General features: G+C 44.3%; 2 protein-coding genes and 1 pseudogene across 5 annotated transcripts in view; 2 read left to right on the top strand and 1 right to left on the bottom strand.

The window, feature by feature from the left end:
* Positions 1-7548: 7548 nt before the first annotated feature.
* Positions 7549-20042, top strand: part of SLC25A17 (solute carrier family 25 member 17) — a 74933-nt gene continuing 62439 nt past the window's right edge. For 3 of the 4 annotated variants that reach the window (XM_075553618.1, XM_075553621.1, XM_075553620.1), the window contains exon 1: positions 7549-7705. In XM_075553618.1, the coding sequence (XP_075409733.1) occupies positions 7652-7705 (54 nt within the window). In that variant the 5' untranslated portion in view covers positions 7549-7651. The remainder of the gene's footprint in view (positions 7706-20042) is intronic. The other variant, XM_075553619.1, reaches the window with a different exon arrangement.
* LOC142451863 (small ribosomal subunit protein uS14) lies at positions 18095-18409 on the bottom strand. Its single transcript, XM_075553617.1, has one exon. The coding sequence runs from the start codon at positions 18380-18382 to the stop codon at positions 18212-18214; it is 171 nt and encodes a 56-aa protein (XP_075409732.1). The 5' UTR covers positions 18383-18409; the 3' UTR covers positions 18095-18211.
* On the top strand, positions 18712-19856 carry LOC142451862 (protein arginine N-methyltransferase 1 pseudogene; annotated as a pseudogene).

The raw sequence follows: 20042 nt of genomic DNA, 5'->3' as shown, positions 1-20042 counted from the left end.
TTTGGCTAATGCAGTCAGTGAAGTTTGAACTTCTTCCTTCAGAACCAATGGTTCTTACTCAAATGTTATCTCCTGAAATGGTGTACTGTCGATTAGTTCTTTCTGGGACAGTGACTGTATTCTTCCATCTTCTCTTGATACTTCCTACATCATTCAATATTTTGCCTAAAGAATCTTTCAAAATTGCAATTTGAGGCTTGAATTTTTTCTTGAGTTCTTTTCGTTTCAGAGATGCAGAGTGTGTTCTTCCCTTTTGTTTTTCTAATTCTACTTCATTGCACAAGTTCATTATATTTAGCTTTGTTTTCTCTACCTTCCCTTTGAAACTTTCTATTCAGCTCTTGAAAAACCTTTGTGATAGTTGCTGTGTGTGAGTCCAATGTCTGACCACTGTGTCAACCCATCTCAGAGAACCTCCCCCAGTTTTGTTGATCATCTCCAAACATTCTAGTGACTGGTCTTTTATATGCTCATATTACTTGTAAGACCAATTTGTCCTATCAGTTCATGGTGAATTTCATCACCAGACCACAGATCAGTGCATCGGTTCTGCCTTCCATTTTCATTGTCCAGCTTTCATGTGCATATGAGACAAAATGACCATTCCCTATATGTGAATGGACTTTGGGCTTGTACCTAATTCTATCCCCATTCTACAAGCATAGTTCCTATGACACAGCCCCTATTGATGCTTACCCTCATGACAAGATGGCGGGAGGGTGCTATATTAAAGTGTGGTGAAGAAACCAGATGATTCCCAACTATCAGAAAGGTGTCTGGGGTCTTAAAGACTTGTCTTAAAACAAGCCATCTAAGTGAGAAATCAACGAAGTCCTCATGGAAGAAGCACACCAGCCTGTGTGATCCAAGGATTGTAAATAGTGAAGCCCACATCCAAAGGAGGAAATAGTATTAGTTCAACTTGTGAACAGCCAGTTTGAAAAAGGCTATGGATGGCAGTGGAGGCCCAAAATCCATTTAGAGAGGCCCCAAATGGATTGAGCCTCCATTGAATTCCCTCTGACCGTAGTGAATAGCCTTACTATAGAACATTTCACTAATGTAATTAGGTTAAAATGTAATGCCTTATCATTTGATCTCCCTTTTGACCCATTTTAAAGTTGTTTCAGTATGTAATACTTCTTGCTTTTTGATTAAGATTTTGTGTGTGTTTTGTTTAGTCATTGTTGGTTTCACGCTTGTTTTCTCCGTTTGTGTTTTTGTTCTGTTTTGTTTTAATCACTGGGGGCGGTTTGTGTTTTGTGTGATTTTCTGTATGTGAAATCCCAGCTAGGTAGCTATATAGAGACGGTAGCTGGATTGGTGACTGCCTCAGGGCTTGGCAGGGAATAACAATGAATAGAAGAAGAAAGTGTTCTGAAACGAACATTCTGGTGATGATTGCACAAGCTTCTTGGTAGTTTTGAAAGATTAAATGTAATGATATGTGAAGTGTTTGCCATTAAAACTATTATTAAAAGGACCAGAGCTTGGATCGGGGAACCTTGTCATCAAAGTAATATACTTGTTTTTTACAACTAGATCCCTTGCAGCAAATGTTCCTCATGTAGTATGTGGTCGGATATCTTTCTGCCACTTCTGGGGACCTGGGTAACTTTAACCAATACTAAAGTATGAATGGAAGTGGCTATGTAGAATGAGAAGGAAGACATTCCAAAATTAAGCTACCTTTAACATCACAGTTGTCACTAGTTTCCCTTGTGTTGGTGCCAATTATTGGCAACCTTGTAAAAGAGCACAATGGGATGTTGCCCAGACCTCTGTTACTAGCCATGCAGCCTTTTCTTTTTAATCATTTTACTGGGGCTCATACAACTCTTCACAGTCCATACACACATCCATTGTGTCTAGCACATTTGTAGCCGTCGTCATTCTCATCTTGGGTCCTCAATCTGCACTCCCCCTCATTCACAATGATTTGATTTTTTGTTCTTTGATGCCTGAAACCTGATCCCTTCAACACCTCGTGATCACACAGGCTGGTGTGCTTCTTCCACATGGACTTTGTTGCTTCTGAGCTAGATGGACGCTTGTTCACCTTCAAGCCTTTAAGACTCCGCATGCTATATCTTTTGATAGCTGGGCACCATCAGCTTTCTTCACCACGTTTGCTTATGTACCCATTTGTCTTCAGCAATTGTATCGGGAACGTGAGCACACAGTGATATGATTTTTTGTTCTTTGATGCCTGATAACTGATCCCTTCAGCACCTCGTGATCACACAGGCTGGTGTGCTTCTTCACCATGGGGTTTGTTCATTGGTTAGTTTTTAGCAGTAGAAAACCAATCCTTTCTTCCTAATCTCGCAGTCCAGAAACTCTGGTGAAAGTTAACCTACCAAGAGTAAACTTGCTGATTTTGTAAACACTATCTTACAGCTTCCAGCATCATAGCAACACACAAAAGTACACTGATGTAGTTTTAAAAGTTCTACATGCCCCCTCTTTTTTCCCTGCATATGCTGATTCCCATGATATGACAATGATTTTGAGGTACTATCAGTAAACTAGAAAGTAAAGCAGTGGGGTGGGGGCTAGGCATTAAAATTCCATGGTACTTATGGATTGTGATAAAAGAGTTATATAAGCCCCTAATAAAATGATTTATTTTTAAAGATTCCTTGGTATAATTCTTTTCTCCCATTTAGAGGAACCCTGGTGGTGTAGTGTAGATTGACATCACCAGCACCTCCCATGAACAGCTGCAGTCTCAGCCATTGGGGATCACAGTGAGTCAGCATTGACTCGATGGCAGTGAGAGCTTTGGAGGACTCACCTTTGCTTCCTGGCCAACACCTCAAGTGCAGCATCTGTGGATGCTCTTGTGCTGCTATGATTCTGAGCAGGTTTGAGCAGCGCTTCCAGATAGACTAGGAAGGACCAGAGGATGGACACTGGTACAGATAGGAACTGGAAACACAGGGAATCCAGGGCGATGATCCCTTCAGGACGAGTGGGGAGAGTGGTGATACCAGGAGGGTGGAGCAAAGGTGGGGTAGAAAGGGGGAATTGATTACAAAGATATACATATAATCTCCTCCTTGGGGGACAGACAACAAATGTGGGTGGAGGGAGACATCGGACAGGGCAAGATATGACAAAATAATAATTTATAAATTATCAAGGGTTCATGAAGGAGGAGGGAGGGAGGGAAATGAGCTGATGCCAGGGGCTTAAGGGGAGAGCAAATATTTTGAGAATGATGAGGGCAATGAATGTAGAAATGTGCTTTACACATTGAAGTATGTATGGATTGTGATAAGAGTTGTATGAGCCCCTAATAAAATGATTTTAAAAACCCAAAACTTTGCTGGAGAAAAAACAAAGACTAGGAAGAAAGGTCTGGAAAACTCCTTTAGGAACTCAGCCAGTGAAATCCCATGGATCCCAGCAAGCTGACCTGCAGCTGATGATGCAGATATTGTAGGACAGGGCAGTGTTTGACGGCTGCAGGCAGCCGTCTCTCCAGCAGGCAGGCAGTAACAGCAACTAATCACAAGGAATTCACTCTTTACGTGTTTAATGTTTTCCAACAGCTGAAATGCAGAAGGAAAATAAATATTCATACATTCTATCTGCTATAGGTGTATGTCTATACATCCTGATTCTTAAGCGCAATTACTATTAAGAAAGAAAAATAAAGCTTATAATGTGTATGTGGCATAAACTTGTACATTCCTGATGAGAGCACTCCCAATTTTATTAGGAGTTGGTGAATTAAGTTCATCAGTTCCCTGCTTATATTTTTTTCCCCAGGATCAGTTATCTCTTATTCCAGTGCCAAAATTACTTCCATTTGACTTTTGGGTGTAAACTTTCTGATTCTGACCCCAAGGAGTAGTGGGAACATTCCTAGCAGCATTCCAAGACAGAATTTAACTATATCATATGAACCTCTCCAGAAAAAGGAGCACTGAAGGTCGTGTGCATTAGCACTTGGCTGGGAACTAAAAGGTCAGTGCTTCAAACCCACCCTGAGACAAAGATATGGCAGTCAGCGACTACAACGAAGGTTTCTAGGTGGTGAAAATGGTTTGTTCTCAACTGATTTTTCTAAAGGTGGTTTGAATGCACCCAAACTAAAGCCACTCTCATTGCTGTCATGTGCTATAAGTCAGTGTAGAACTGCCTTTGTGGGTTTGTAAGCCTGAATCTGGAGTAGAAAGCCTCCTCTTTCTCTTTCAGAGTGGTGGATGGTTTCTAACTGCCAACCTTGTGGTTAGCAGCCCAACAGGAAACTCACTATGCCACTAGGGCTCTGCAGTAGCATCACAAAAGGAAAGACCTGGTGATCCTCCATTAAGATTACAGCCAAGATTTCCTCTGTTCTTAAATGCTTCCCCCACCCCTATCATGATCCCAATTCTACCTTACAAATCCCGCTAGACCAGAGGATGTACACTGGTGCAGATAGGAGCTGGATGCACAGGGACTCCAGGACAGATGATCCCTTCAGGACCAGTGGTGAGAGTGGCGACACTGGGAGGATGGAGGGAAGGTGGGGTAGAAATGAACTGATTACAAGGATCTACATATAACCCCCTCCCTGGGGGACAGACAACAGAAAACTGGGTGAAGGGAGATGTCGGACAGTATGAGACATGACAAAATAATAATTTATAAATTATCAAGGGTTCATGAGGGAGGAGGAATGGGGAGGGATGGGAAAATGAGCTGATATCAAGGGCTCAAGTGGAAAGCAAATGTTTTGAGAATGATGATGTACAAATGTGCTTGACACCATGGATATATGTATGGATTGTGAGAGGTATATGAGCTCCCAATAAAATGACTAAATCTGCTCTGGGCAACTAGGTGTGTCCCCCTACCACCCTTTCCTTTGGCCTCTGGTTATTGTGCCACTGCTGTAAATGAAGGCGGTGTGAAGTGGGAGAGATATCTAGCAAATAAAGATTCCATACGGACAAATTTTGCAGAAACATGTTGAGGTAAACATCTTTTGGAAGTCCTCGCATGGAGAGTAATTTGACGATAGGCATAGTGCAGCACATGATAATTAGGAATGACCAACAAGGGTTCTATTCAAACTCTAGCAGAGACGGGAGGTGATGGCGCCCCGGGAAACAAATGTAGCAGAGGGTGCCAAGAACATTCCGAAAGATCAGGTAGGACTCAAACTAGGACTAGTCAAACGCTTTGTGCTTGACTATTAACTTAAGGCTGTTTGTATTCATCTGGTCCTGGGAAGAGAAGGCTTTGGTATGACTGGATGACAATAAAATAAAACGCTGGCCCTGCACCATCCTCCCAAATAGGGAAAATGCTGCTTTTTGTGGGGGGTTGATTATTCTGAGGAGGAGGGTTCTCATGGGCCTTATCAGTCTTTACAGGCCTGCCTTTTGTTTACCTGAAAGGAGATCCCTGCTGGCAGGTTCAGATCTAGGTTTGAAGTGGATCCAAAGGCCATAGTCTCAGGGGTTCCACCAGTCTATAGCAGGCCTGTAAATCTGTTCTTTTTTATGATTCTTAATTTTTTCTTTTATGATTTTTAATTTTTACCTTATTCTAATCAGGAACTTGAGAATTGCGATCCTAATCAGAGCTGTTGGTTGTGGTTCCTGGCACCATCTAGTTCTTGGTAGTGGAGACAAGTATTTGCTTGAATCTGATTTCCTCCGCTCTTCTTTGCCCCAGATAGGGAGAGACTAATTGCCCCATCATAAACAACAATGTGAAGATGATACAGGATTGAGCAATGTTTCCTTCTGTGTACAAAGGGCCCCTAGTAGTCAGATCTAACTCTGCAGCACCTACCAACAAAAACAGCAGGTAGACCGTGGCGAGCTTTTAAGACCCCATTTCCATGTCATTTTTTTTACAATGTCTCATTTTCCTAGGTCCATCTTCAGATATTTCACATTCTAATTATCAATAGATATTTGGAGCAGTCTCTTCCCATTTTGAGTCTTAGCCATTTTAACAAATAAAGGTCCCAAAAGCCTCCACCCATTTCACTAAGGTTAACTCTACTTTAAGGAGCCAGTTCTTCCAGCGGGAGGGACTTGTCTTCAGACACAGTATCAGACAACGTTCTGGATTTCTTTTTTCTTTTAAGCAGTGGATCTCTAGGCCCTCTTTCTAGTTTGGCTTTGTCAGGAAGTTCTGATGAAACCTGTCCACCGCTGATTGACCCTGCTGGCATTTGAAATCCTGGTGGTATAACACACAGGAATATCTAAGTCATTATAGAACAATAAATTGATAGACCAGCAGTGTAGTCAGTTAAAATTACAGTCCAGAGAATGCGGTTGGAGCAGTTGCACACGTCCACAAGCACTCCGGGTCACCATGTGTTGGAATCAGCAGTAACTCCTTGGCAAGAGGTTGGGTACGAGTTCTTTACTACTATATAGTTTGGTTATCCATGTTGCAACATTTAAGGAGTAAACACTTTTTTTCTTTTCTTTTGCTGGTATCTTTTTTTAAAGGTGGTCTACCTAAATGAGCTTTTGTGATCTTCAAAACCAATTAGGTGATGGTTTGGCACCAACATTGACACTTCACAAAGCAAGGAACCAGCCAGGTTACATGGCTTGTCAAGTTGGCTGTGGTATGAGTTTGGGGGGAGCCAGCCCCCCAGCACTAATCATGGGTTCAGTAAGCACAATTGCACGGTTGAGATATATAAATATTATATTAAAGTCATTGAGAGTATGAGCGATAGAAGAGACATTATAATAATGCTACATTACATGGTCGCAAGCTCACCTCAGCTCTACTTGGTGGTCCTCGTGGAGAGAGGGTGGAAGGGAGGACAAAGGGAAAGGGAACCTGGAGGAAAGGGAGCTGAGGAGAGACCTCTATTACCTTTTGGGGGGGGAGTGCAAGCCCACTAATTACAGGTAAAGACATACGTCACAGGAAGGGGTTGCACTATGTTACACAGCAGTGAGGGGGGTGGTCTAGGGACATACACGCAATAGGAAGAGCAGGGATTGGGGTATGCATGTGACAAGATGGGCGGATCCTAGATTTAGGTTGGCAGCTCAAGTTTGACCTGTTCTCTGGATCTCCATAGGAACCATTATCAGTAGGGTGTAAACCTCACCTACAGGGACCAAATATATGAGTGCAGGCGTCCACTGTCCTTAACAGCAGGGAACGGGGCCACTGCAGTCTGGCAACTGATCGATTGCCCTCAGGGAGGATGCCTGTGAGCATATGACCTCCCCCCACAGTTGGCCAACCAGTCGGTGTGACGCGCGAACGACAGGTCCTGGGTACAGGTCCTGAGGTCTCTGCAGTCAGTTCCAGGAATCCAGGTGTCTTGCTTACGTCAGACCCCTGGGGACTCGGGTCATTGAGGCCAGAGTGCTGCCGCTGCAGGGCTTCAGGAGCCCGGCCCCGCCCATGCTTCCCCAGCGGCCAATCAGCGCCCAGAGGCGTCCCCCGCCGCACTCGACTCCCTTCCCGCCCGCCCCAGCGGCGGCGGCTCTCCCCAGACTGCACGCGCGGCGTGCCACCCGCGACCCGGAAGTGGTTGTCCGGGCGGAGCGGGCGGGCCTGAGGGGGCGGGGACTGCGACGTTCCTCCCGCGGCCGGCGCTCGGGTGCTCTCCACTCTGCGGCACCTGCGGGAAAGTGCGGCTCGGCCCGCGGGGAGCAGCGCCATGGCTTCCGTGCTGTCCTACGAGAGCCTGGTCCACGCCGTTGCCGGAGCCGTGGTGAGCGGGCTCCTCACGCCCGGGCCAGCCCTGCGAGGGACGGGGGAGGGGGACAGGGAGAGCCTGGGGCTTGAGGTCCGCGTAGGGGTGCTGGCCACGGGCGGGAAGTTGCTGGCAGAGCGAGCTGGTGTGAGGCCTCTGGCCGCCGCGCTGGCCTCTTGGAGGGAGTTTTTCTTTTTTAACCAGGGACAGTGGGGAGGGAGAGGGTGGTTGTGTCCTTTGCCTCTAAGAAGTACGGGCTATTCCCCTCCCTCGCACACAGCCCGCCCACCCCGGTCCCCCAGTGTGAGCTAGTGTGGAGTTGTTGCTTCGCGCCGTTATCTGACAGTCTTACACACTTGGCACAGGAAGGTGGCAGGGAGGAGAGGGGGGGTTTCTTCTTCTTTAATCAAGATCGGGCTTGCTGACCGTGGAAAGGTACCTTTTCATTTGACACTGTCCACTCTGCGCTTGGATCACTTTTCTCGTCAGGGACTCTTCTTAGCCCTCGCGCTGCCCTTCGGCAAATCTCCTGTCCTCGCTGTCAGTAAGCACCTTTCGCAGTTGCAATCACCGTGACTTCCAAGGAACGTCACACTGTCCTCTCCCGAAACTTCCAAGAGAGCTCACTCTTTGCATAAAGTAATGTCGAACAAACACCTCCTCCGCCCCCCAAGTGCATTATTTGTTAACCAAAAGCAGACTCACTGTCATCGAATCAATTTCGACTCAGCCACTCTATAGAACTGCAGCTGTGGGTTTTTGAGACTGTAACTCTTTACCTGGGTAGAAAGCCTCTGCTAGTGGCCCAGTGCGTAACCATGCACCACCAGCGCTCCTTTGTTTGTTGCTAGGTAGCCTGTAAAAGTCTCTGTCCTCATTGGTAAAGTGGAACTCAACATGCCTATCTCACATAGTTGTGAGGAATTGGTGACACCGTATTTCATGGAAGCGCCTGCCTGATTGAGAAAGCTTATTTCATGCATTCATGTCTGCCAGTGCCAAAGGCATTGAGATGCTTTTGCTCCACATGTTCTCCGATCAGCGTGGAGGCCCCTTTGTGTCTGGAATAGAGGGAACAAGGACACAAATGAGGTTCGGGAGCCAAATTGTATGAGGCTTTTAATTTTCAGTGAGAAAGAGAGCTAGCCTTGGGAGGTTTTGAACCTGGGATGACTGACTTACATTTACACAATCACTTGGCTACTTTGTTGAAAATAGACTGTAAGGTCAGAAGGGCCATGGTGGTAGCAGTGGAGGTGCTGAGAAGTGACCATTAACTTGATGGTAAGACCCACCCCTTGTCGGTCAGTTTGCTGAACTGTGTGTGTTGCTGTAATGCTGGAATCTATGTCGCTAGTATTTCAAATACCAGCAGAGTCACTCAAGTGAACAGGTTTCACCAGAACTACCAAACTAAGAACAGGCCACAAAGAAGGAATAGGCTGTCCACTTCAGAGGAGCCATGTGAAAACTATGGGTAGCAGCAGAACATTGTCAAATACTACAAACCTCATGAATAGAAACAGAACATTGTCAGACATAGTGCCAGAAGGCACCAAAATATGACTGAGGCAGAGCTGCCTTTTCAAAGTAGAGTCGACCATAATGACATGGATGGAGTAAAGCTTTCTGGAGCAAGACCTGTGAAAGCTGGACATTGAATCGTATTGAAGCTGGACAGCCTGTGAAGCTGAACATTGAATTCTTGAAGACCAAGGAAGAACTGATGCATTTGAATTATGGTATCAGCGAAGGATGTTGAAAGTATTGCCAAAAGAACAAATAAATCTGTCTTGTAAGAAGTACTGGCAGATAAGCAAATGTGGAGAAGAAAGCTGATGGTGCCCAGCTATCAAACGATAAAGCGTCTGGGGTCTTAACGGCTTGAAGGTAAACAAGTGGCCATCTAGCTCACAAGCAACAAAACCCACATGGAAGAAGCACATCAGCCTGTGCGATCACGAGGTGTTGAAGGGATCAGGTATCAGGCATCAAGGAACAAAAAAATCATATCATTGTGAATGAGGGGGAGTGCAGAGTGGAGACCCAAAGCCCATCTGTAGGAAACTGACATTCCCTTACAGAAGGATCCCAGGGAGGAGACAAGCCGGTCACAGTGCAATATAGCAACGATGAAACACAATTTTCCTCTAGTTCTTAAATGCTTCCCCCCACCCTCCACTATCATGATCCCAATTCGACTTTACAAATCTGGCTAGACCAGAGGATGTACACTGGTACAGACAGGAACTGGAAACACAGGGAATACAGGACAGATGATCCCTTAAGGGCCCGTGTTGAGAGTGGCGATACCGGGAGGGTCAAAGGAGGGTAGGGTAGAAAAGGGGAACCGATTACAGGGATCTACATATAACCTCCTCCCTGGGGGATGGATAACAGAAAAGTGGGTGAAGGGAAATGTTGGACAGTGTAAGATATGACAAAATAATAATTTATAAATTATCAAGGGTTCATGAGGGAGGGTCCATTTAGCAATGTGGTTAAAAGCCTTTGAGCACTTACATAGGCAGACTGAGTTAAAATCCTGAGTGTGCCTCTCACCAGCTGTGTGACCTTGTGTAAACTCCAAGGCTCCTTAGAGTGTTTGCTTCTACCCAAAGGATTGTTGGAGCCTCATAAGATGTTGACTTGCCAGTTTCTGAATTGGCATTTTATGTTTGCTTATTCACTTCCTTTCGAGTTCAACATCCTCTCACATTAAGTATAGTATTTATGGGCATATGCACACAATAAAAAATTAAAAAAACACTAATGTTCCTGGTTTTGCATGTTTTGTGGCATGCTCTGGTATAATTGAGGGAACCCTGGTGGCATTGTGGATTACGCATTGGGCTACTAACCACAAGGTCAGTAGTTTGGAACCACCAGCTGCTCAGAAAGATGAGGCTTTCCACTTCCGTCAATGATCACAGTCTGAAACCCATATGAGCAATTCCACCTTGTCGTAGGTTGGACTCAACTCGATAGTCAATTTGGATTTTGAATTTGGGAGGATAATGGTAGGTAATCTTCTCCAGGGCCCCCAAACCAGAACTGCACTCTCAGGAGAACCTTTCATCTCCAGTTGATGACTCTTATACGATAGATACATGCAGTAGCCTTGTGTGTGTTCGTTGAAAAACTGAATTCAAAGATAATGAATTTTTCCTTGAGTTTTTGGAAGCCCCTGACATTAAGGTCCCCCAGAATTTCAAGTACAATTAGGTTTATAATTCTCTCTTTGGGTTTTCATTAGATACATTTTGAAAGATACCTTTTATTTATAGAAATGGGTCACTTAAAAGAAATCCCTACCTACTGCCTGAGAAGTGCTGTGTTGGGGCTACCTTTGAGTGCCTTTGACACTGAAACAGTCTTTGGAGTTGTCAGGCTAATGAATGACTGATCTGTAACTTTAAATGGATTCTATTTCCCCCTCTTATTTGAGAGGCTCTGGTGGCATTGTCAGGTAGGTGCTGGATTGCTAACCGCAAGGCCGTTCAAACCCACAAGCTGTTTGGAGGGTAAAAGCTGAGGTGGTCTCCTCCCATTGTAGTGTTCTAAAGAGACTTCCGTCTCAAATAGAGTTAGAACATCTAGTAAGTCTTGAGCAGGGCAAAGACAAGACAAAGACACATCATCCGGATGAGGGAGCCCTTTCGCAGAGGCCAAAATAGCATCAGAGGATTTTCAGACAGAAAGATAGACACAGAACAAAGGAACCTCGTGTGACTGGTGGCAGGTCAGCATGTACAAGTGGAACTACAGAAGCAGGAACAGGACCATTTTGGGGTCACGTAATGTCAGTAGGAGAGGTTACAAGATTGATCAAGGGGCTTCCAACCAAGGCATTCAGGGCATAATCCTAGGGGCTCATGGCTATGCGGCTTCCAGACTTGCCTGGTTTAGTGCTTTCCATCAAGGACATACTCAGACAAACCCCTAAGAGAGACGACCCCTTCCTGGGCTGGCCAATGAGGGGTGGAGGTAATCCACTTACTAATGCATCCTGCCTGAGCTCAAGACTATACATCCTTGGTTAATGATCAGAAGGGATTCAGTGGAGATGTAATCTGTCTGAGGGCACTACAAAAGGATTTTTTTATGGTGTTACCCGTGTTTTTGATAAGTGCTGTAGAGCCGACTCAGACCCGCAGCGACCCTATGCACAACAGACGGAAACACCGCACGGCCCTGGGCCATCCTCACACTTGTTCTTACACCTGAGCCCATCGTTGCAGCCCCTGTGTCATCCATGGCCTTCTGCAAACAGTGCTCAAGATGTAAGCTCGAATATACTATGAAGATTTTACAGCAATGGGCAAGCTTATATTGGCTTGTTATCTATCAGAATGGACTCCATGGCAGTGGGTTTTAGTATTTATTTAACATTTCTTGTTTCTGTGCATAATGTATATTGAGAAGTCACTTAATATATACTGACTGTTAAAAAGTTAAAATCAGAAAATGAGAAAGTTTTTATCCTTCCTCCCTCTCCAACTGTCAGTGCTCTGACTCAGGACCCAGGCACAGAGATCCTTCCATCTCTGTGCAATGAGGCTTATCTGGTATGGGAGCTGCTATCACAGAGAAAACTAGACTCAGCTGTGTGGCTCCAGAGCTGATAAACAACACTGCCCCCTGGCCTTTGCACCACATAGAAGGAAGGGTTAAACACATGCATGGAATGTTTCTATGAACTGTTTGAAGCCCCTCATAGGCCTAGCCCTTGCTGTTTAGAATTAGAAGCCAAGGAGAGAAGCTTGCTGATTTGGGGTGGGAAGCTTCCCAGATCAGATTTTTCCGATACCAGCCTTGGCGGTTCTATATTGGCCTTGGTTTTATAAATAAGGAAATTGTGTCCTGGAGCCTTGAAGGTACAGACTGGCTCAGGTTAGGAATTTACAAACTTCCAACTTCTGGACAACTCCTTCTGGTTCTTGAATACTAATGTAGATTTCCCCTCACTTTGAGATGATTGAACCTTCTTCATCTTCTTCACTGGCTGTATGTGCACCTTTTAAATTATTCAAAAGGCTTCTGCCTTTTCTTGGAAAATAAAATAAGACTACGCAGTGATCATATGCGCCTGATCTCACCTGCGAGTTTGACTTAAAGACACAGGAATGAATCTTGTGTGTAACCGGAGATCACATCACCTGGACTAAGGCTGGTTCCCTATCCCGGCTTGTTTTATGCCACAGTCCAAAGCCATTAGGCCTTTTTATTTAACTTGTATATCTGCATATAGAGGAGCTTTGATGGGGTATTGGGTTTGGGTTGGGTTGCTACCCGCAAGGTCATCATTTCAAAATCCCTGGTGGCTCTATGGGAGAAAGATGAGACTTTCTACTATTGTTAAAATTTATAGCCTTGAAAACTCAGAGCAGCAGTTCTACTCTGCTCTGTAGACTTACCATGAGTCAGAATTGACATGATGGTAGTGAGTTTGCTTGTTTATCTGTGTCTATATGTGAGCGTATGATCGGATATGGAGAGGAGAATAATCATGTTAATCTGATTGAGTGACTTTGTGTCTGAGTACTCACAGTAATTGACTTTTAATCTGGGGCATTTCATTAGCTCAAGGTCCACCACTGAAAAGAAATCTTCATTGCTTTTTAATTTTGTTGTTTTAACAATCTTTCTGTCCAGTAGTACCATCCATGTGCTCTGTCAGGCTTTCAGTGTTGCTGTTGTGACGCAACCATTTCTGGACCTTGGAAATTGACTTTGGAACTGGCATTGCATTCTTTTGACTACTTTTCATCCTTCGAGGGTGAATTAGCATTTTTGAAATGGTCATATTTGGTGCCTCGGTTGGTAGGACAACCCTGACATCATTATTTTCTACTTAAAAAGCATGATCTCTGATCCTATATTTATGTGTGGCCTTACATGCCATTCCCATAAGATAGCACATACTCTTAGGCAGCCAAGACAGGGCCAGGTTCACCCAGTATTTCATTCTGTTCTGACTGAGATGTTAAGTTCATCTCAACTCCCTGTGTAATTTGTGTGTGTCAAAATTAAAAAGTCGACTTTGTATGCTTATTTTTTCTAAGGGAGACATAACCAAGAAAATGCATAACCCATCTGTGTTTCAGAAATAAAACCTGAAATGTAAGTGCTCGTGTACTCTTAAGGAACCCAGCTTTTGAGCTGTGTGGCTGTGCCTAACAGAGAGGGAACCCCAAGCCCCCAGTAAGACGGCTGAAGAGGAGTCACAGAGCTGATGACGCTCAGAGAAAAGCAAAGAATATAGCAAATGAAGACGCCAATTAAGAAGCAATACAGAAGCAAACAAACAAATACACAAAATAAAGAAGCAATACGGAAATATCTTAAGTAACAGTTTAACTTTTTGGTCAGGTATTTAATATTTTAAAACTTTCTTGTGACACTATCTAGTTTTGTGTGAGTCGTTTATTCTTATTTAAGTGTGAGCTATATAAAATAAAAAATTACTTTTCTGAATATATATTTTTGATACTTAAAACAGTCATTAGGAACAAACAACAAATGGTCATTAGGCCAGCGAACTGGCTATTAAATTACTTGACTTTAACCCTTGATTTACACCCTGCCTTGTCACTGACTCATTGCAGTCCTATAGGGCAGGGTAGAACCGTTCCATCGAGCTCCAGAGGAAGCAGACAGCCACAGCTTTCTCCTCTGGAGCCAACTCTGACCTTTCATGTAGAAGCCCAGTCCTTAACCCATGGTAACACCGGGGGCCTTTCACAGAAGAATAGGAACTCTATACAAGGGAGCTTCAAAAATCATGGAAAATGGAATTCCAAGTTACAGTAATGTTTCCATGCTCCTCTTGAAGCCCCTTCGTACATATGAATATATGCACACTTCTGGGCTGGTAGAGATAAAACTTACAGACTCATAAAAGTAAATTAATTGCATAACAAAACATGAAAACAAAAAATAAAGCCAATAGAAAAAGAAACAGACTCAATATGATGAAAAGCACAAAATATCTATAAATCCAAATAAATACTGAATTTTAAAAAGAAGGCAGGGAGATTTAAAATTTTTTTTACAAAAGATAATTCTAAAAGATAAGGATACTGAAAAGTGTTGGAGTTAGGTGCTGTCCAGTCGGTTCATAGCGACCCTACGTCCAACAGAAGGAAACCTCTCAGTCCTGTGCTATCCTCCAGTTGTTCATATGTTTCAGCCTATTGTGCTGCCACTGCATCAGTCTCTCTCCTGGAGGGTCTTCTTCCTCTTTCCATGCCCCTCTTCTTTACCAAGCACGATGTCCTCCTCCAGGGACTGGGTGCTCTTCTAATACCATGTTCAAAGTACTTGAGGCGAAGTCTCACCATTCTTTCCTTTACGGTGCGTTCTGGCTGTACTTCTTCCAAGACAGATCTATCTGTTCTTTTGGCAGTCCATGATACTTTTAATATTCTTTCCCAGCACCTAATGCAAACATATCATTCTTGTCAGTTTTCTTTATTCAATATCCAACTTTACATTCACGAGGTAATTGAAAATACCATGACTTGGGTCAGGCACACCTTTATCCTTTGGAGTAGCGGGTGGTTTCAGACTGGAAGGCCTCAAAGCAGCTTCGTCCGTGCCTTTCAACACATTAAAGAGGTCTTAGGCAGTAGATTTATCCAATACGACTCATCGTTTGATCTCTTGACTGCTGCCTCCATGAGCACTGATTATGAATCCAAGCAAGATGAAATGCTTGACAGCTTCAGTCTTTTCTTCATTTTCATGATGTTAAATGGACAAAACAAAACAAAACCCCAGGACCTATTATTCCAGTTGTGAGGATTTGGGTCTTCTTTACACTGAGTTGTAATCCATACTGAAGGCTGCAAACCTTGATTTCATCAGCAAGGGCTTCAAATCCTCCTCCCTTTCAGCAAGCAAGGTTGTGTCACCTGCATATTGCAGGTTGTTAATAAGCCTTCCTCCAAATCTGATGCCACATTCTTCATATAATCCAACTTCTCTGATGATTTGCTCCCCATACAGATTAAGTATGGTAAGAAGATACAACCCTGATGCACACCTTTCCTGATCTTAAACCATGAAATAGTCTCCTGTTCTGTTATCACAACTGTCTCTTGATTCATGTACAAGATCTCGATATGAACACAATGAAGTGTCTGGAAATTCCCATTCTTCTCAAGAATTGTCTGTAATTTGTTATGACCCACCAATGCAGCCAGTGAACCACAAGTAAACATCTTTCTGGTACTCTCTTCTTTGAGCCCCAATCCATCTGACATCAGCAGTGTTACCCTTTGTTCTATGTCCTCTTCTTAATCCAGCCAAACCTCTGGCAGCTCCATGTCAGTGTTCTGCAGCAACTGTTGTTGGATGATCTTCAGCAAAATTTTACTTGCATGAAATAGCAGTGATACTGTTCTGTAATTTGAGCATTCTATTGGGTCAGCTTTCTGTGGAATGGGCACAAATATGAATCTTTTCCAGGCAGTTGACCAAGTAGCTGCCTTATAAATTTATTGGCACAAATGAATGAATGCTTTCAGCGCTTCATCAGCTTATTGAAACACTTCAATTAGTATTCCATTAACTCCTGGAGTCTTGTTTTTGGCTATTTCAATATAGCTTTGACTTCCTTCAATAGCAATGGTTTTTGCTCATATGAATACTTCCTGAAATGGAAGAACATTGACTAGTTCTTTTTGGTGCAATGATTGTGCATTCTTTCCATCTTCTTTTGAGCTTCCTGCATCATTCAGTATTTTGCCCATAGCAATTTTTAATCTTGCAACTCAAGGCTTTCATTTTTTTTTTTGGCTTTCATTTTTTTCTTGAGAGTTCTTTCAGTTTTGGATATGCTGAGGGCGTTCTTCCTTTTTGAGCTAACTCTAGGTCTTTGCATATTTCATTGTAATAGAAGACAAATGAAAACCAAAGTCAGTGTCATCAAGTCAATGATCTTGGGGGTTTCCGAGACTGTAACTGTTTATGGGGGTAGAAAGCCCAGGCTTTCTTCTTATTTTTCTTTTTTAAGATAAAAGCAATTAATTGCACCAGACCATCTAACATTTCTATCACTGAGTTTCCTTCTTTCTTTTTTAAAGAACCTAGTCTTTCTCCCAAGGAGCTGCTGGTGGTTTCAAACTGCTGACCATGCAGATCGCAACCCAAAGCTTAACCACTACACCACCAGGGCTCCTCGAAACAATTTATCTCTTTAAAATGGACGTTTCAATAGCTGTGTCTACATTGAAGATATGCAAGTGGCCAATGAGCAAATGAAAATATACTCAGCATTATTGTTATCAAATAAATGCAAATCAGAACCACAGTAAGATACCACTTCCCATCCACTGTTGTGCCACTCTGAGTCCAGACTGGCTGATGGGGACCTGCCCTTTAGAGTAGAGCTTCCTAGGATGATTTCCAGTGCTATAATCTTTACAGAAGCAGATTGCTACATCTTTTCCCCCTGGAGCGAGCCTCTGGTGGGTTCAAACTGCAGACCTTTTGGTTAGCAGCCAGTCCTTTAGTCTCTGTGCCAACAGGGCTCCTTTCATACCCACTAGGGATGACTATAATAAAAAAGTCAGATAATAACAACTGTTGGCAAAGATATGGGGAAATTAGATGCCTTGTACATTGCTGATGGGAATATGAGGTAGTGCAGTCACTTTGGAAAACAGTGTGGCAGTTCTTCAAAATGTTAAACATAGCGTATGACCTATTAATTACACTCCTAAGTGTCTGCCCAAGAGAGATGAAAATGTATGTCCACACATACACTCCTGGGATGTAGCCAAAGTGCTGTTTAGAGAACAATGAGTAGCCTTTCATCAAGTTTGGAAAAGGAGAAAGGCTTGTAATTAGGGAGCAAGCATTCCTCTCATGAAGTTAGGTAAGAACTTGAGGTAGAGATTAAAGCACTTGGTTGTAAAGTACCTCTAAGGAAGGAATAGGAAGAAAATAAAGAGAGTAAGTCAAATGGGAGCCACAAACCTGAAATAGCTGAGCATGCAATGGTTTCAGTAATTATTTTTGAGTAAAAGAATGAAAATTTGGCTGCAAAAAACAAGAATCAAATAATAAATGAGAAAAAAATAATAATAAATGAGTACATCTTATCAATACAATATGATCCTGCTCACCGGTAGCAAGTAAAAATCTGTGAAGTCACTCGTACAATTGATGTCATCTTAAAGGTGGAGGGTGAGGGAATAATCTACATTGTGTAGTGATTTCCGAATCTCCATTTCTATTCCCAACCCACCTCCAGACTGGTAGACCCGCCTACCTATTGGACCTATTCAAGTAAAAACTTTTGAGACTTTTAACAGTCAGCTCATTGAAAGCCAAGTTCACTGTCTCCTGGTCCCCAAGTGCTGCTCCTCCAGTGTTTGCCATCTCAGCTAAGTCACCCTGTTTCTTTCTTTCTTTTTTTTTTTTTTTCAGACTTGAATTTTTTTTATTTTATGGACAAATAGTTGGCATTGTTTCTTCTTTTGGATGGCGGTGTTGGATTGTCCATCCAAAGACAACTTAGTCCAGCTTGATGAAGCCGATGTCCTTCGCGTACTGACGGAAACACTGACGGCACATATTGAGGCCGTACTTCCGGATCAGACCGTGCCGGTTTGAGCACACGCGGCAAGAACGGGAACCCTGGCCGAATTTTCGCGGGTGGCTCCAGTAGAGCTGCTGGTGACCCATCTTGTTTCCAGGCTCTCTCCAAGGCAAAAGGCCACCCTGTTTCTTTTATCCAGAAACTTGGGATTTCTCCCTAAAGCCTCTATTATTCCTCTTCCCACATATGTCTTATCAATCACTAGTATGACCCTTAACACGACTAACAAACTTTCGTGATAGCCTTTCATGACATGCTTTATTTTGTGCTCTGATTCTCACCATGGTAGCTTTAGAATTTCTAGACTTGCAGTTGCTTCCCCTTTCAGCATCCTGTCTGAATCTTTCCTTATCAGTGTGTTAGTCTGGGTAAACTAGGGAAACAAATCCACAGAAACTCATATACTTACCCTTTATATAAAACTCTATCATAAAGGGGGGGTCTCGGCGGCCGAAGGAGGACTAGCTGCGGGTGAAGATGGCGGCAGCCGAGGCCGTGAACTGCATCATGGAGGTCTCCTGTGGCCAGGCGGAGAGCAGCGAGAAGCCCAACGCTGAGGACATGACGTCCAAGGATTACTACTTCGACTCCTACGCCCACTTTGGCATCCACGAGGAGATGCTGAAGGACGAGGTCCGCACCCTCACCTACCGGAACTCCATGTTCCACAACCGGGACCTCTTCAAGGACAAGGTGGTGCTGGACGTGGGTTCCGGCACTGGCATCCTCTGCATGTTCGCCGCCAAGGCCGGCGCGCGCAAGGTCATCGGGATCGAGTGTTCCAGCATCTCTGACTACGCTGTGAAGATCGTCAAAGCCAACAAGTTAGACCACGTGGTGACCATCATCAAGGGCAAGGTGGAGGACGTGGAGCTGCCGGTGGAGAAGGTGGACATCATCATCAGCGAGTGGATGGGCTACTGCCTCTTCTACGAGTCCATGCTCAACACCGTGCTCTACGCCCGCGACAAGTGGCTGGCGCCTGACGGGCTCATCAAGGAAGTGGACATCTACACAGTCAAGGTGGAGGACCTGACCTTCACCTCCCCGTTCTGCCTGCAAGTGAAGCGGAATGACTACGTGCATGCGCTGGTGGCCTACTTCAACATCGAGTTCACACGCTGCCACAAACGGACTGGCTTCTCCACCAGCCCTGAGTCGTCCTACACACACTGGAAGCAGACGGTGTTCTACATGGAGGACTACCTGACTGTGAAGACGGGCGAGGAGATCTTTGGCACCATCGGCATGCGGCCCAACGCCAAGAACAACCGCGACCTGGACTTCACCATTGACCTCGACTTCAAGGGCCAGCGGTGTGAACTGTCCTGCTCCACCGACTACCGGATGCGCTGAGGGCGCCTGCGGCCACCGGCTGTTTTGGCGGGTTCTGAGGCCCCCCCGCCCTTATTCTCCCCCCTTGCTGAAGTTGGGGGAGGTCTAAGGGGGCTGGGGCCAGGGTGGGGGCCACATCGTGACTGTGTTTTTCATAACTTATGTTTTTATATGGTTGCATTTAACGCCAATACATCCTCAGCTGGGAAAAAAAAAACCAAAAAAACTCTATCATATGAAAGCATCCCAACCCAGTGCTGTCGAAGCTCTAAGTCCAACAGTAGCCCATATGTCTGACATTGATCTACAAAGTCCTCCTCCAGCTCACAAAACACATGCAATGATGCTGACTGCAGGAGGAAAGCCAAATCAGTGAGCATGTAAGCATCTCAGGGGTCTACATGCGGCTGC

The sequence above is a fragment of the Tenrec ecaudatus genome, chromosome 6 (assembly GCF_050624435.1).
Source record: "Tenrec ecaudatus isolate mTenEca1 chromosome 6, mTenEca1.hap1, whole genome shotgun sequence".
NCBI lineage: Eukaryota > Metazoa > Chordata > Mammalia > Afrosoricida > Tenrecidae > Tenrec > Tenrec ecaudatus.
This window is presented reverse-complemented; position numbering and strand designations above follow the sequence as displayed.

Excerpts from the sequence above, each read along its gene's own strand:
- LOC142451863 (XM_075553617.1), bottom strand. The coding sequence starts at position 18,382 with ATGGGTCACCAGCAGCTCTACTGGAGCCACCCGCGAAAATTCGGCCAG.